The 17,802-nt window shown below is 39.4% G+C and overlaps 1 protein-coding gene across 1 annotated transcript in view; it reads left to right on the plus strand.

Moving 5' to 3' along the window:
- Nucleotides 1–882: 882 nt before the first annotated feature.
- Nucleotides 883–17,802, plus strand: part of LOC116710377 (odorant receptor 131-2-like) — an 18,439-nt gene continuing 1,519 nt past the window's right edge. The window contains exon 1 of the mRNA XM_032549396.1: nt 883–1,260. Coding sequence (XP_032405287.1) covers nt 883–1,260 — 378 coding nt within the window. The remainder of the gene's footprint in view (nt 1,261–17,802) is intronic.

A 17,802-nucleotide genomic window follows, 5' to 3' on the forward strand; every position in this document is an offset into this window, starting at 1 on the left:
AAGGGGGGGAAGAAAGCTTGAGAAGATGTCATTTTGTCTTGTCTGTGAGCCATGCTGTGCTAAAGGAGGCCTAATAAACCACCTTTGTTTATGCTACAGCCAACTTTGAGGAGTTTTTTTCTTCCACACCACACCTCTCAGTGTAACAGTGGTGTCAGAAGTGGGATGGTTTACGCCTGTGAATGAAGGAAGACGACAGGCTAAATGAGAGGAGTAGGACGTGGAAGAACTCGTGGGACAAAGAAAAGCCCCCTTTCTGAGATGGAAGAAGGACAAAGCGGAGGACCAGCAGAGCCGGATTCATTACCTGAAGGAGCCATGGCTGGTGAAGACATTTTTGAACCGGTTGTGCGGCCTAAGCAGACTACAGTTGGTGCTGTGAGTAAAGAACATTCTGAATCTGACATCTTTGATGAAATAAGAGAATTTATGCGACGTTCTAAACGTACAGAAGCAATACTGTTTGATCAGATTAAACAGTTGCGCAGTAACATGCCAAAACTGCGAAGTGATGTTTATGCTGAACATGAGCTGTCTATCGAGACTGGCATTTCTACAGAAGCAGCTTTCCCAAAGCGAGAGACTAGGACACTGTCTCAGCTGTCTGCAACAGAGGAAGTCCAAGGAGCCTCTGATTACCAAGCTGAACCTCATTCTCCATCTCAGCCCCAGCGGCATATAGCACAAGGAGCTCCAGCACAAAGAGTGGAACCAACCCGTGGAGGTGATCCGAGAATACCTGACTTTAAGGAGGGTGAGGATCCTGAAAGTTTTTTCATACGTTTTGAACGCATTGCTAAAACATGGGGATGGCAACCAGCTGATTGGGCTGCTAGAGTGGTCACATTATTGACTGGAAAAGCCCTTGAGGCATATGCTGGAATGGATGAGGACCAGTCTGACTCTTATGACGCTATTAAAGCTGCTGTGTTGTCTAAGTTTAATGTAACAGAAGAGACCTACAGATTCCGGTTTCGAAGCATCAGTGTTCCAGTGGGAGAGAGTGTACGTGAAACCTATGGTCGGATAAAGGGACTCTACAGGCGATGGATGCGGCCTGACAGTCGGAGTAAAGAAGAGATTGGGGAAACAATCATTTTGGAGCAGTATCTTCGTGTGCTTCAACCAGACGTCCGCACATGGGTGAAGGAGAACAATCCAAAGACTGGAGAAGAAGCGGCAGACCTGGCTGAACGTTACCTGGCTGCTCACAGAGAACCTTTTAAGTCAAGAGAGACTGAGAGACCAAGGTCTATGGAGGTAAAACCTCCAGGTGCAACTAATGCTGACAATTTGGACAAGAGGGGTGGTAAGAAGTATACACAGTCTGGACTAAAGTATGGTCTCATTTGTTACTATTGTCAGCAGCCTGGTCACAAAGCTTCTTTATGTCCATTAAGAAAAAGTAAGTCAGTAGAGTTATGTGTGGTACCTTCCAAAGAACATAATTATGAACTTTCTGATGACGTGATTCCACATAAACATGTAGTTGATGTGGTGATAAATGGCAAAGCTGTAAAAGCTCTTGCAGACACAGGTAGCTCACAAACTCTGGTGAAATCATCTTTGTTGAGTAATGTACTGCCTAACTTTAACAAACCGGTAAACATTACTTGTGTTCATGGATGTCAGAAAGAGTATCCAACTGCTGATGTCACTATTAATGTTAAAGGACATGTTTTTATGTTGACTGTTGGAGTTTTGAATCAGTTAGCATATGATGTTATCCTAGGAGAAGATTTACCAATCCTAGACAGTTTGGTTCAAGAAAACTCGGTGGCTTATTCCTGTGCTGTCACCACACGTTCCATGAAAAAGGGTTTAGAACCTCTGCCAGATGTAGATGATGATCTGTATGAAGTAGGAAATAAAATCAGGAAATCAAAACGACAGCGTAGACAGGAGAAAAATAGGAACAAAAGCAGGTCAAAACACCCTGAACCTGCATTGCCATTAACTCCATGTATTGATTTCCAGTGGAAAATTCCTAATAACTTTAAAGAGAGACAAGAAAACGATCCATCTTTGAAACCTCTCTTTAATAAAGCACATAAAGATGGTGGAAAAGAGAGTGCTGCTGAGTTTAAAAGTTTAGCAGGAGAGCCTTTCATTATAAGGGATAAACTTTTGTATCTAGCAGACATTGATGAACCCAGACTTGTTGTGCCAAAAGAATACCGTTCAGTAATTCTGCATTTGGGTCACACTATACCATGGTCAGGGCACTTAGGACAGGCAAAAACTTATAATCGTGTTGCCCAACGTTTTTATTGGCCAGGATTATATAAAGATGTAGTTGAATACTGCAAAACATGTCATGACTGTCAGTTGGTGGCCCCTACTAAAGTTTCAGACCGTGCCCAGTTGCAGACATTACCTATAATGAGTGTTCCTTACGAGAGAATCGCCATGGATATCATAGGTCCTTTACCTAAGAGCAGTAATGGCTATAAATATGCATTAGTCATCTGTGATTATGCAACCAGATATCCAGATGTTTATCCATTACGTTCTCTGCAGGTTAAACACATTGTTCGGTGTTTAGTGGACCTTTTCTCCAGAGTTGGTATCCCAAAGGAGATTCTGACAGATCAGGGTACCAATTTCATGTCACAAGTGATGAAAACTCTTTATGATCAACTGGGTGTAAAAGGTATTCGTACTACTCCATACCATCCAGAAACTGATGGTTTGGTAGAACGATTTAATGGTACATTAAAGCAAATGTTGAGAAAGTTTATTGATGATGCTGGCAAAAACTGGGATAAATGGTTGCCTTTCCTTTTGTTTGCTTACAGAGAAGTACCACAAGCCTCAACTGGTTTTTCTCCTTTTGAGTTGCTTTATGGAAGACAGGTTAGAGGCCCTTTGGATATGCTGAAGGAGAACTGGGTGGCTGGAGTGGCATCAGGGTCCAGTGAAGCGGCTTCACCAACAAACATCATCTCCTACATACTTCAGATGAGAGACAACCTGGAAAAGTACAGAGAACAAGTTAAAGATCATATGGAGAAGGCTCAACATAAGCAAAAGGTATGGTACGACAGACGTGCCCGTGAAAGAGAGCTGAAGACGGGCCAGAAAGTCTTAGTACTCTTGCCCAGTGGGCCAAGTAAGTTGCTTGCTAAATGGCAAGGACCCTACACTGTGGTTAGAAGAGCAGGACCAGTGACTTATGAAATTATCTGTCCAGAAAAACAAAAGTCAAAGCAACTGCTTCATGTAAATCTATTAAAGGAGTATCATGAAAGAAATGTTCCAGAAATGGATGTGAAGCAGATCCTGATGGTACAAGATGTTCAGCCAGAAGATAGTGCTGTGTTGAAAGATGGGGAAGCTGAAATGAGTCCATGCAGAGAATTGACCAAATCTGAAAAGGCTCCTAAGCATCTGACTCCTGATCAGTGGCAACAGCTGGGTGAGATTAAACAGTCTTTTCCATCCCTGTTTGCAGATGTACCTGGGCGGACTGAAATTATAACACACAAAATAACTTTGAAAGATACAACACCTGTTCGTCTTAAGCCTTACCGGATTCCAGAAAGAATGATGGATCCACTGAAAAAAGAGGTCCAGATGATGCTGGAAATGGGAGTTATAGAGCCATCAAGAAGTGAGTGGTCAAATCCCATTGTGTTGGTTCCTAAAAAAGACTCAAATCAACTACGTTTTTGTTCTGACTTAAGAAAGTTAAACAGCATTTCCTGTTTTGATTCTTATCCCATGCCACGCATTGACGAGCTACTGGAAAGACTGGGGAAAGCCAAATACATCACAACATTAGATTTATGTAAGGGTTACTGGCAAGTGCCTTTAGATCCATCCTGTAAGGAATACACAGCCTTTCAGATTCCAGGAATGGGTTTATTTCATTACACGGTTCTACCATTTGGTCTTCATGGAGCACCAGCTACCTTTCAAAGGTTGATGGACATTATTCTTAGTGACTGTTCCACGTTTGCTGCCGCCTACCTGGATGATGTTGTGATCTACAGTGAAACTTGGGAGAATCATCTACAACATCTAAAGGTGGTAATGGCAAGGATCCAGAATGCTGGTCTCACTCTGAATGTGAACAAGTGTGCATGGGCACAAGAAGAAGTAAAATATCTGGGCTACCTTGTTGGCCATGGACAGATAAAGCCACAACTTGAAAAAATAAGAGCCATTCAAACAATTCCCAGACCTCAAACAAAGAAGCAAGTGAGATCATTTTTGGGCTTAGTTGGGTGGTATAGAAGATTTATACCCCATTTTTCAACTTTGGCAGCCCCTCTGACTGAGTTGACAAAAAAGTCTACTTCTAAAATTATGTGGAAGGAGGACTGTGAACATGCATTTCAATCTTTAAAGAAACTGATTTGTCAAGCTCCTGTTTTACAGAGTCCTAACTTTTCCAAGCCGTTTATTGTTCAAGTGGACGCTTCAAATGTTGGTCTTGGAGCAGTGCTAGCTCAGGGAGAAGCTGGTGAAGAGAAACCTGTCCTTTTCTTAAGTAAAAAGCTTTTTGACCGGGAGAAAAAAGTACTCCACAGTAGAAAAGGAAGGACTTGCAATAAAGTGGGCTTTGGACTCTTTAAAATATTATCTCCTAGGAAGGGAGTTTACTCTGCAAACTGATCACAGACCTCTGAAGTGGATGCATTCCAAGCAGCATCAGAATGCCCGTATATTACGTTGGTGCCTCGCCCTTCAGCCATACCAGTTCACCATACAGCATTGTCCAGGTAAGAAAAATCTTATTGCTGACTACCTTTCTCGTTTACCTGAGTTTTGTAAACCAGAGGGGGAAGAAGTGAGTAAATGTTAAGAAGCAATAATATTTTTCTGTAACATTTAAATTCTAGAATGTGTATGTGATCCTTTTGTTTGTGAAATGTTTGTTACCTTTTGGGTGTGTCCTTGTAGCGGCCATCTTGGAACCTACCAAAGAGGAGGCCCGCCTCAAACCCAGCTCTTTTATAGAAAGGCCCATGTTTGCCGGACTTTGATTGGCTGGGCAGTTAATTGAGAAGGTGGGGACAACAGTATATAAGAGGACTGTTGGCTGAGCCAAAAGGGGGGGAAGAAAGCTTGAGAAGATGTCATTTTGTCTTGTCTGTGAGCCATGCTGTGCTAAAGGAGGCCTAATAAACCACCTTTGTTTATGCTACAGCCAACTTTGAGGAGTTTTTTCTTCCACACCACACCTCTCAGTGTAACAGGGACCAGGACCAGGAAATAAATCTAATACTAAAGGATGAGTTATTTCGTCGCTGTATATATGGAACATAATTAAACAAGAGCTACAAAGAATAACTAGACACAGGAAATAAGAAATAAACATAATAAACTCGAATTACTAAGAAGGAACAGAACTAAAGTAAAACAAAAACAAGACTGATCCAATCGAAGAGACTAAGGAACACAGAACAGTGAAACTAGAACCAAACCCCCAAACAATCCAGGACCTGAAAGCCTTTATTTTTGTTATTTCTGATTTCCCACTTACAGCAATAAAAACACATTAAACATATTGTAAGAGACCAATACAAAAATATCTATATATTTAAAAACAGAAAGGTGGTCACAATAAAAACTATGTTTTTCTAACTCTTGAAGATTAATTTTCAAAAAATACTTTGAATCTGACAAATGAGGGTCATCAGGGCGTTTAATTTATTGAATATGACTTTATATGGTCTTCAATGGGCTAAGCATACTGAAAATGTTGCACACTTTTCCTATTCTGTACATCTCTATAGTATACAGTGTTGTACATTCATCTGTCAGTGTAATTAGATTTGTGTCAGTATGACCTTTGGAGTTTTTGATAAGATAAATGATATTGTATTGTTCAGTAGGGAACATTATAGGCGTGACACAAACCAATGGACTATCCTAACTGTCTGGCCTCAAACTTGGAGCATTAATCCTTATAGGGTTTTACTATGTGTGTTTATTGCTCTTTGTTTTCATGTTTTGTCACTAATTACAGAAGTCTTTCCCTGCTACATTTCAGTGCTTTGGGTCATCCATTCTCCACCCAACATGACCCAATCTACAGAAAAAGTTTGGAAATAATTTATGGCCTCAGTTTTTTAACTTTCAAAAAGCTGGAATGTGATTAGGATTCTGCACACTTTTAAGAGCAGCTGTCCTCATGTGTGCTTGTTGAATATTCACATTTTTATCATGCGATTACATTTGTGTGGGTGGAAACTCTCAGATCTATTTTCAGCTGCAGTGTTTTCCCGCCTGCAGCTTAACAGACCTGAACGCATCACGAGAAGGACAGATTTGTTACAGCAACGTCTTTTTGCTGAGTGATGAGATTCTCAAAGAATGCTCATGCACACACACACACACACACACACACACACACACACACCCACGCCCGCACGCACACAGAAAACTTTATAACAAATGTCTCATAGCTTTCTATTTATCTGTCCTCCATTGGCCTTTTTTGTCCCATTACATCCACTCCACACACACGCACGCACGCACGCACAACTAGAAATGTCCTGCTGGCTAACACCATGGTGATGTTATTTGACAAAGTTCTGATCAGTGTCTGCCACACGCAAGAGTGAGGGGTCCAAATCAAGTAATGTATCAAACATGTGTCTTTAACACAAAGCACAGCGGAGAACATGACACCAAACACACACCCACACCCACGCAGAAACACACACACATCCCAGTCCTCAGCATAGATTAAATCAATCACTTCTTTGGCAGTCGTTCCGTTTGACATGCTCTCTCCCACCATAAAACCGTATGTGTGGCAGACCACAAATTCTCCTGGCTGAAAACGTGGGGAATGTGACGATATATTCCAGCGAAACGCAGTCCGGTCCGAACTGCAGGAACCAGCCAACAACATTACTTTACCCTTTTATAGTAAACAGTACCAGGTCTAAAAAGGTACAGTTTAGACCTGTCTAGATCCTCTGGTCTAAACACTAACACCTTCCAGCAGTCTTTCTAGTTGTTTTTTTGTGTCAAATTTGCAGAGTAATTTTACCCGACACAAGTTTGAAATCCATTCAGTCACATTAACACATAGAGACGTTCTCTACCAATTTTTTTATCCTTTTTTATCAAACCAAGTCGAAAGAAACTCACTGCTAAACTGTGAGATTACACAACACTTCTTGTCACACATTAGCATGGGCGTTTCTACACAAGGGCCAACAGGGGCATGTATCCCTATTGAACTTACTGGCAGCTAGACTGGCTCTGTTTTAGTAGTTCTTAATGTATAAAGATCTAAACTGTCAGTGGCAGAAACTTTTCTATCACTGGCAAAGTTTAAAAACTGGGGAAGAGGCGAAAATGACAAAGAAACCAGAGGAGCTAATCACAGGTGAGTGGAGGCAGCTGGGAACGGGAGCAGGCCGAGGTAAATGAGGAAATGAGAAATTGAGAAGAACTGCAGGCTGAGGGAAGGAAATAAAAACAAAGAAATTATTCCAGACGTTTGCTCGTGTGCAATCTTTGGCTAAAGACAGTTTATAGAAAAAGAACAAAATGGTGGGCAAAAAAATCCGATTTGGCTTACATTCACCTGCTGCTAGTTTGGGACAGCTCATCTTGCGTCACACACACACAAAAAAATTAAAATAAGGAAGAAAAAAAACGTACAAACACAACAGTTATCTTTCTTTGGATTAAAGAAATTTTCACCAGTTCCAGATACCAGTTTTCACCCCAAACCTTCAGGCATCTGCTACAACGCTGAGGACGAAGAGGGATTTTATATTTCAGTGAGTCCAAGGATAAGATCAAATCAAAAGAATGGCTTCTTCAAGAAACAAAAAAGGACATTTTTGGAATGGCCTAGCCAAAGTCCCAAACTAATTCAGACCCAAAATCTCCAGAGATCACCTGTGAGGTTCGCCATTGGAGCAACATGACTGAAATAAAGCGATTTTAACAAGACCTGACAGGTGGTGGAATCCCTGGAGAAGCTGCACTCACATACCTACTGATTCACTTCAAATCGGACTTCTCTCTTTCTTGTTCTCCATCTCTTTCATGGCGATTCACATTGTCAAGGTGTGGGTGTGTGTGTTGAAAGGGGGAAAATATTTACGAGGACCATTTCAAATTATTTGTCTGAAGTTGCACGCCGACCTTTTTGCCATCTCTGCTAAGTAGAAAGCAGGTTCCAGTTCATACTACTGGGCAGGAGATCAGGTCTCCATGTCTAAGCTACGGCAGCCACTACAAACATTAGGCCAGTGAAATATGATTTCAGTGTGTGTCTTTGCAATATTCACCTGATGCAGAATTTTAAAGTCTTCTCTGTTCTCATATCGAAGTATCAATGAGTGCTTGCAAAAGTATTCATACCAATTGAAATTATTACTGCCAAAAATGTACATTTTTTATTTAGATTTTATGAGATAGAGCAGCACAAAGCAGTTAAAAACAGTAATATGGAAGCAAAATAATACATTGTTTTCAAAGAATTTTAAAAATGATAATCTGGAAAATGTGGTTTGTATTTGACTTTAGCCTCCTATGTGCTGCCATTTGCCTTCATAAGCTACCAAATTAGTAAAAAAACCCAAAAAACTTTACATTTATTATCTGACAATTCTTGTGCCTTTTCTATAAAAACCAATATTCAAATGACAAAAACATCCAGACTAAGTAAAACAGTTAAACAGATGTTGTGCTGCAGATGTGCTTAGCACTCATTCAGTGCTTTAGCAGTGAGCAGAGAAAATATATATTTTTTATATTACAAACGATAAGATACAAATACCTTTCAAAGCATTGTTTTAATCTCTTGCTATACAGCTTCTAAAACATTCAAGCCTGCTGTAAACTAGCCTCATTATTGCTCAAGTTCAAACCTGAGGCAGAACTAGGCCTCCATATGCTAGCTGTCTGTTTTTTGACAAAAAGTTTATCTCAACCACAGAAATAATTCAGTCCGTGTTGATCACGCATCCAAATAAGTAATTAATATAAACACCAGCGTTGTTCAGCTTGGCACTTCTCTGCCTGGATGGTTGTTTGCCGACAGGTAAGATTAATGGCTTCAAACTGCCACACTACACACGTCATGGATCAACGTTAGTGGTTGGGTAAAATTTCAAACTTCAACAGATTCCACACCTCCAAGAAGTGGAGACTCTTAATAGCTGTGAGACCCTCTGAATGAAGTGAAGCGTAGAACACCGGGCTGGTTTTTACCAGGCCCGTGATATTTTTGCAATTAATATCTTCAAAATCATACGTATTCAATAATTCCCCCAGTATTTGGTAGTGATGCCTTTGAACTGTATGACTTGGGTCAAACTTTTTTGGGATTCCCTCCACAAGCTTCTTCACAATAGTTTGCTGGAGTTCTGGTCCGCTCCTCCCCTGGTGGAACTGGGCCAGGTTTGTAGGCTACCTCACTAGCACGCGTCTTTTCAGATCTGCACACAACTCTTCTCATACACTGACTTTGTCTTCCTTAGGTCACATTGCTATCCATCTCCTGTTTGCAGCGTTGTTCCTCCGCCCTCTCTCGCTTCACACTATCAGTAACTGGTCGGCACGAAGACAGGAATGCCTTCACAGTATGTGCGTCATTTTCCAGTTCTTCTGGCGATTCACATTTTTCATCAAATGTAAATTCCACTTAAGGCAAAATGCTAAAACCTGTAAGGAACACAGTTTAAACAGTGAGCAATGTTCTACTTCCAATTGTTAGAAATTAAATTTATGTATTGTCCAACTTCCAGTTTTCTCCTTCAGGCATACGCCAGCGGTAACTGATAACAGCCTTAAAAGGTCTTTTCAGCTGTAAGGGAGTAAGGTCATATGTAATCTGAAGATGGGGAAAATTTGAAGTCTTTCCAGAAGAAATGAAAGTTTTGAGAAAAGTTGTTAATGTATTGAGGGTAGAAGAGGGCACACTCTGAGAGAAAACAGTTTTACGTCCATGCTTTTATCTCCACATGAGGCCAGTGATACAAATCAAATACTTCAGGTGTGGCTTCCTGCTACAGAAAAAATTAAGTTAATATAGACTTGAGACTGAAAGAAAGAAGCACCATCCCATTTGATGACATCTTCATTTGACTTAACCCAGATACATAATCACCCCTGTACATGCTAGCATCTTAGCACCTCAAAGTGAGGTAAATGAAGTATGTACATTCTTGAGACAGCGGGGAGGTTCTAACAGACGCAGGTCTATTCAGCAGAAGCATAAATTGCACCACATACAGACATGACTTCACTGCAGGAAAATGGATGGTGGTAAACCGATGACTGCTTTATTCTTTGGTTAGTCAGCAATAGGACTTTCACTGGGAAAGAAAATAACCTGTTGACATACTTAAAGAAACAGATTTAAATGTAGAATTGAGAAAAAAGTGAGGACCAGGAAGAGGTCTTCACTGTCCATAAATGACCTCCCTTTGTTGGTAGCATTGTGAAAGTGGTGCTCTATATGTATCACGTACAAAACACACACATCGATACATAAATATGTTGTATTTTGCAATGTCACACTGTACAGTGTTGCGTATAAATAATTCTGTGTTTTCCTCTATCTCCTTTAGCTAGTTGCAAAGCTAAGGCTAAAGGAAATGACCCAATAGGGAACGCCCTTTTTAGGGCGTATCAGACAGAGGTTAACAAAGGGAAATACACACTGTTGCTTGATGCCATTGTGTCCTGCTAGCTCCTAAAGGTAGCATGAGAAATGGACCAGCTGTATCTTAGTCTTAATAAATGGAATTCATGAATTCAACTCACTGACTCTTCTTCAACCTGCTGCATCAAGAACCTAATGGAGAAAGCATAATTCTCCACAACAGCCTTGTGGTTTTCAAGATTTTTTCAGTGGCAATAAATCAGTAAGTTTAGATGAGGAGCACGTCGGTCAACAGTAAAGTTTTTTGTCGGACAATATTAAATTACACTTATAACGTCTGACGTGTTTTCACAAACACTCAAATAGCACTTTGCACCAATCTGATGATTGAATAACATAAATAATACCAAAACAGTACATATTCTTGAGCTCATGTCTTTTTATTCAAAAATTTATCAGCAAAAATGTTTTTTTGAATTTTGTCGATGTATGATTTCAAATTAAAATTATTAATTGAAATTAATGAATTGCAGACCCTACAATTAACTTGATAAAAAAAACATAATCAAGTCCCACCACTAATAATAATAATTTATAAATTTGTGGTTGTTGGAATTGGAGGATTTGCCAAATTTGACCTCTGTGGACTAACGTCATCCTTCCCTCCTGTGTGGACAAATTAGTTGCATGCAAAACTAACAACCGATTTTGATTTAATTTTAAGGTTCTTGAAGAACGTGTCACTACAACAAATTTTGCTGAATGATAAATTGCCCCAATTGCTATAGAAATAAACAATAATATTGTAATTTTAAGACCATTTTTGAGCAGTATATCAGTAATGGCATAATAATGCTAGTTCGCCCTTTCAAAGACCAGTAAAATTTGAATTCTAGTGGTTTGACTTTCTTTCTCTGAAATCAATTAACGCTGTGTGCTTGGAAGTTTTGCTAGGAAATTCACACTTCTTTCGTCTTCAGATTTTTCACCAGACATTCAACAGTGCATTCCTCCATTCATTCGTCCTTCAGTTATAGAAAGCTCCAGCACTGTAAGACAATCCATGGACTTTCTACCATGAGAAGAACTGTTCTTGCCTATTGGTAAGTCTTTCTGAAGCGCTCTGCAAGTTCTCCTTGGTTCCTGGACGACTCTTGTAAATATTCTTTTGACTCCTCTGTCAGGAGTTTTATGAGGTGCATCTGGCCTTGGTTGGTTAATGACTCTTTCCCACTTTTAGATTACAGCTCTAATGGCACTCATTGAAAGACTTTCTTGTAAAGGTTCCTTTGCTCTTACCAGTCATTCCACTATGTGCTTTAAGACTTTGGTAATGAGATCCATTTTCATAACCTATCAGTTCATATTAAACCACCTGATGGTAATTTGTACCTAGCAGCAGGAATGCTTTCTAAAAACTGAAAGTTTCTATTCTGAAGTAAACGTTTGGATCAGACTGTTGTGCCACAACATAAAAGGTTGTATGTTATTTTGCCTTCCAGATCTTTTAGTTTTTTAAAAACTATCCTGATGAAGTCACATTACTTAAAGGGGAAGTATTATGTGTGTTTTGGACATTTTGGACACTAAAAGAATGCACAGACATTTCTAATTCTTCTCAAACAGCAGCTCCTCCCTGACCTGACGCTCTCACAGACGGCCCAGTCCTCATGCAGAACTTTAAGTTCTGTTGTTAGTGTCAGAATCTGTGTTTTTCTATGTATTTATTTTGAGTTTCCGTTTCTTCTGAGTTTCCATGTTGTCCTGTCTCCCCTTGATTGTTCCCAGGTGTGTCTCGTTCCCTTATTACCTCCTGTGTATTTAATGTCACTTGTGTCTCTGTGTCTTCGTCGGGTCCTTGTTGTTACTTGCCGCCCTTGGCGTTTGTCGTTCTGTTCCTGTGTGCCCAGTCTGTTTTTCGTCCCTCGTTTACTGGTTGCTACCGGCGTCGAGGCCTGCTTCAGCTCGGCCGTGCTGTCTGGCTTTGGGACTGTTTTGGACTGTGTTTATTTCAGGATTTACTTTATTAAAACACAATTTCTCATCATACCCTGAGCCTGCTGCGTTTTCCTCACCGCCGATCACCACCACCTCATGACAGTTAGCATCGACTGTTCTAACGCAAAATAAGCATTACAGTATTTTCGATTGGAATCCCAGATGCTATTGAACTATACATTGAAATACAGTATATGCTATATTTGAACAGAGGGGAAAAGTTAATAGAAAATGAACAAAGAGTAGCATAACTTGGACTTCTTAAAGCAAATTAGTACATTTAGTTCATTTTACGATTTAAAGTCATTTCTAGTCCCAGAAACTTAACCTTAAGGTGTTTCAGTCTCATTCAATGAGGCTCTCTCTGCAGGTTTTTTTTTTTTCCCTGTGGCGATACGCTGAGAGCTCTGATGGATGGGTGGTGTGAATGAATGACTGTCTCTATTTATTGAGGGTGGGGGACACAGATGCTGTGTTGTAAGGACAGAACTCAGTCATGACCCTGTGACCCTGTATCTCATGCACCCATACAGACGGAGCTTCAGGTGGCTCCATAATGAGGCCGTCTCAGTCACAGCAGCCTCTTTCACCTGACCACCAAACACACTGATGCAGACACAAATAGGTGCAGATCAGTCATCACGTCTCCGCTCGCTGGAATGAGTCAGAGTGACTTTGATAAGTCAATTACGACAAGCTGCAGCGGCCCGCTGGTGGAGAACAGGCTCATTTCTCAGTGTAAAGCCACACACCCAAAAAACCACAACATTTAGAGTTCAGTTTTTTCCTGCTGTCAGTATGTGTACACACATTCAGGAAGAATGGATAAACTGGTTCTATGGACAAGGACTGGGCCACTGCAAAAAAAAAAATAGAATTCTGATTTTAATCTCAGAATATTAAAGTCTGAATTCTGAGAATAAAGTCAGACAAACGCTACAATTAGGTGTAGGGCCACTAAAAAAATCTGGCTTTTGATGTCAGAATTCTGACTGTTGATCTCATAAGATTAAAGTCTGAATTCTGAGATTAAAGTCCAAATTTTTATTTTCCGTGGCTCAGAATTACTGTAAGTTTTAAGGTCAGAATTATGACTTTAATCTGAGAATTGACTTTTTCCCTCAGGTTTCTAACTTCAATCTTCTGAGATCAAAAGTCAGCTTTTCTTCTCAGTGGCCCTAAACCTAATTCTGACTTGTAGTCTGACTTTAGTCTTCTGAGATCAAGATTCAGAATTCTGAGTTTAAAGCCAGATTACATTTTTTTCCATGCCCCTAATCCTCATTTGTATGAATCCCATCTACTTTCATATACTGCATATTAAAAGGTAATGCACATCAGGAAAACACAGTCCAATAGGGAATACAGAGAATTTCTTTTTACTGAATTCTCTTGCAAAAATTATGTAATTACTAGGGCTGGGATGTTAATTTGTTAATTTAAATTAATTAATGACCTATATTTAAAATGTATAACATGTTTACCCAATCAATCTTTTTTTTTCATACAAAGCCAGAACCTTTGTCATTCTGAGCTTCTTTGCAATGTTTTAAAAGTCTTTGAAGTCTTTAAAATTCTAAACTAAACTTCCGAAACTTTCCTCTTCTTAAGAAGCCAAACTCATCCCATCTCGATGCAGTGTGTGACAATGTGAGGAGTTTTGATAGACTTGCACCGGCCTGCTCTCCACTACACTTCAGAAAGTTGTTGTGCAACATTTTGCTGCCAAGTTGTTGGCAATGCAATCAAACAAACAAGGAATTGGCATCCGCACTGCAAAGCTTCCAGTCATGATCGGCATTGCTCACTGGCTAGACAGGACCTCATTGTATGAGTGCAAAGTACTCAGCCTGATGCACTTTACAGAAAACAGTTTAAAAACTTTTAGCACTGCTTTAGTTAGCGTCCCTGGAAAATGGAGCTCTCTTTCATTCCCACTCACACTCAAAAGTCTGGATTTATGAGTCCACTCTGCACAGATATGAATTGTGCTGATACTCATAATAGTTTATAAACAGGCCACTGCATATAAAAGCATAAGGCCCATGATGTCACTCACTTGTCTGCTCGTGGAACACAAACTGTGGGTCTTGACTCAGAAAGTTTTCTTATTTTTTTTATCTGCATTACTTAAAGCTTGGGTGTGACTTCTAAAAAAATGTTTTGTTTTTTTTTTTTACATATTTGAGAATAAAGTCAAATATTTATCTGACGTGAATAAAAGATAACATCGGATAAATGTGTGCTAATGCTACATCGTTTTTCTTTTGGTCCAAAGATAATAACTTCAGTTTTGTTTTTGTTAAGCTAAAAAAAAGATATGGCACCTCCACACATTTGATCCAACCATCTCTATCTGGTGACAGTAGAACCTGAGACTGACAATGAGATGTGAAAAAAACGAGATAACGACAGGAACACAGCTCAGTCAGAAACAACCAATCACAGCCTGGAGGAAGGTCTTAGCGCTGTTAATCAAACTTATGTACACACTGCTCACAGCTGCTTTTTGCTACGCTAGTTAGCTTCTTCCTGACAGCTAAGTAGCTAAGGCTAGTTAGGATTCATAACAGATTTACGTCGGATAAACGGTTTTCCTGTAACGGTTAGTTGGTTTTCTGCCATTAGGAAATTGAGCAGCACATACACAAGATTGACTCTCTCTATATATGTTGTGCAAATCAGTGTTGGACAGACTGAAGGCCCCCTCTATAGACGCGCCTTTATAAGGTCTTCCTCATGAATGAAGCACTCATCTAAAGTCTAGATAATGTGTGTAGGGGTGTATGTGTGTGTGTCCTCTTTGAGAGGATTTTCCACTGAATTCATTTCCTGTGCAAAACCAGAAATGTTGCCTTCATATCAAAATGGTCTGTATCTGGTATACCTGATATGAAGCTTGACATGTGATAACCGCAAAATTTCCATAAAGCTTCAAGAATTCCAACAAAAACACAACGCACACACACAAAGACATGTGCACACTGGCAAACAAACAGCCTTGGTCAACCGTGGTATGCTGAGGTATTTACGCTAAACGGTGGGAATGGGATTCCATCACACCGCCCCTCGTGTTTAGCAAAACATTCCACCTAGACCGTCAGACTCCATCCCTTCAGCTCCATGACGGAAAAATTCATGTTCTTCACTTGGGTGAACTCAGTGTAACATGTTCAAATACAAGGCCATTTTAGACCCAAAGTATGTCTAATTGACTTGATTTTATTTTATGTGTTTTTAAAAAGAGGGCAACTTTTTTAAAAGTGAGTAAAAGTCTTTAACAGTGTTGCCTCATTGCAAGAAAGCCCTGCAAATGGCCGGGACCTTTTTCTCTTTCATTCTGTTTCCTCCCAAAGGACTCAATGTTAGAAGTTTCTAATTTGTCTAAGATTATCCATCCATCAATAATTTTATTGTCTCTTGAGTTGGACCTGTGACCGGGGACATGTTCAGACTGCAGCCTGCCATGTCCCCATTGACTTCCACTCCCCACCCACAGGATTAAGCAAAAATGCTGCACTCATAAATATAATGCAGTTTGTAAAGTCACACAGTAGGAAATACACAGCAGTATTTTATTATTTATCCTGTCATAGGGAAAAAAAATGGTTGTCATTTCTCAAAGTTATATTTTCACCATGTTATTCATACATTTATGTATGTCAGAGTTCCAAACTAAATATTTAATTCAGAATTAGAATATATAATTAGTTTAATTTCCAAACTAAACATTTAGTTTCGAACTAAATGCTCAGTTAAATGTTTAGTGAAATCTGAGCTACATATTTAGTTGACAAACTAAATGTATACTTTACAAATATTTAGCTCCAAATTAAATATTTAGCTGCACTAAATATTTACTTTCCAAACTGAATATTAAGCTTGGACATAAATATTTAGTTTGCTGACTAAATAATTAGATTACTAGCTAAATATTTAGCTTGCTAATCGGTTCATGTTTGACTCACTATTAAGTCACTTTAGAGTGGCAATGGTGCTCAGAGTTTTTAGGACTTCATGTTTGCTTGTTTGTAAAAAGATTTTTTTAGATGAAAATGACTCGATATATTGTTTGCATAAAAAGTTTGTACTTTTCTTTTAGGGTAAACGTCCATCAGTTTTACAGATCAAGAAACTGACGTTTTTATCAAATTTTCTTTGTCAAAATTGACATAGAATCTGATTTGCTTTAGGTCTGGACTCCTGGTCATCGACAGCTAGCTTGATTTAGCTGCTCCAATACACCTCAGTGTCATCAATGCTACAGGAGGCTGGTAATGACCACTTCATGTCATTCACTAAAGCAGAAAAACATTAAAAACATGCACCGCTCTGGATATCCCTCACCTGTCTGGAAACATTCCTTTGTAGTTCTGCGTGGATGTTGTGGGTCGTATTGTTGAACAAACCCACGTTTCACTAACCTACAGGACAATGTGTGCCGCAAAACAGGGATGATTCGGAAAAGCCCATAAAACCAAATATCTATCAGTGTTTCCATTCGTCAGAAAGCAGATCTTCCAGGAGTTCCAGGGTGACATCATGTTGTTTGTCTTAGTGAGGCACAAGAGAGCCAGACTCAGACTGCACACACACATCAATAAATCACCTCTCAGACTTACTTTGTTCTATTAAGAGCTTCTCTATTTATAAGTTGGAGACAAGAAGTGCTCTAAGTAACAAACACAAAACACTCCATGCATAATGTAATGAGGGTTGAGATGATAAATTGAGGGTATAAATCAAAGTTCCTGTGTTCCCTAGAGTGAACGCACAAATATTTGTTATCTTTTTCCATATTGTGCCTCCAGGTTTATTTTCCTAATGGGAACTTGACTGACGTTTAGTGTTTTGGATATGAAGCTTTTACAATCTAAACACTCAGTCATGGATTCAAAGGTGGTGCACCTTCAAAAATTTAGCGTAAAACTCAGTTCTTTCATGATGACTATATTGAGGACCTCAAGAGAAAATATTGTTTTAAATATTATATTTTACTGGATCTGGTAAAATAAAATTCCTTTAAATGTAGGGTTAGAATCATAGAATCGTGTTTCGATGGGTTTTGAAGAGAAGTTATACAAGCCTTAGCTGCAGTAAACCAATGAACAAAAGCTTGCAAATTAGCATTTGCATCAACAACCATAAAAATAAGCAATGTCATGTGAAACTTTTGCGCTCAGAGAAACTTGAAGTTTGCGTCTTGTGACGGAAAA

Source organism: Xiphophorus hellerii, chromosome 20, assembly GCF_003331165.1.
Source record: "Xiphophorus hellerii strain 12219 chromosome 20, Xiphophorus_hellerii-4.1, whole genome shotgun sequence".
In the NCBI taxonomy this organism is placed as follows: domain Eukaryota; kingdom Metazoa; phylum Chordata; class Actinopteri; order Cyprinodontiformes; family Poeciliidae; genus Xiphophorus; species Xiphophorus hellerii.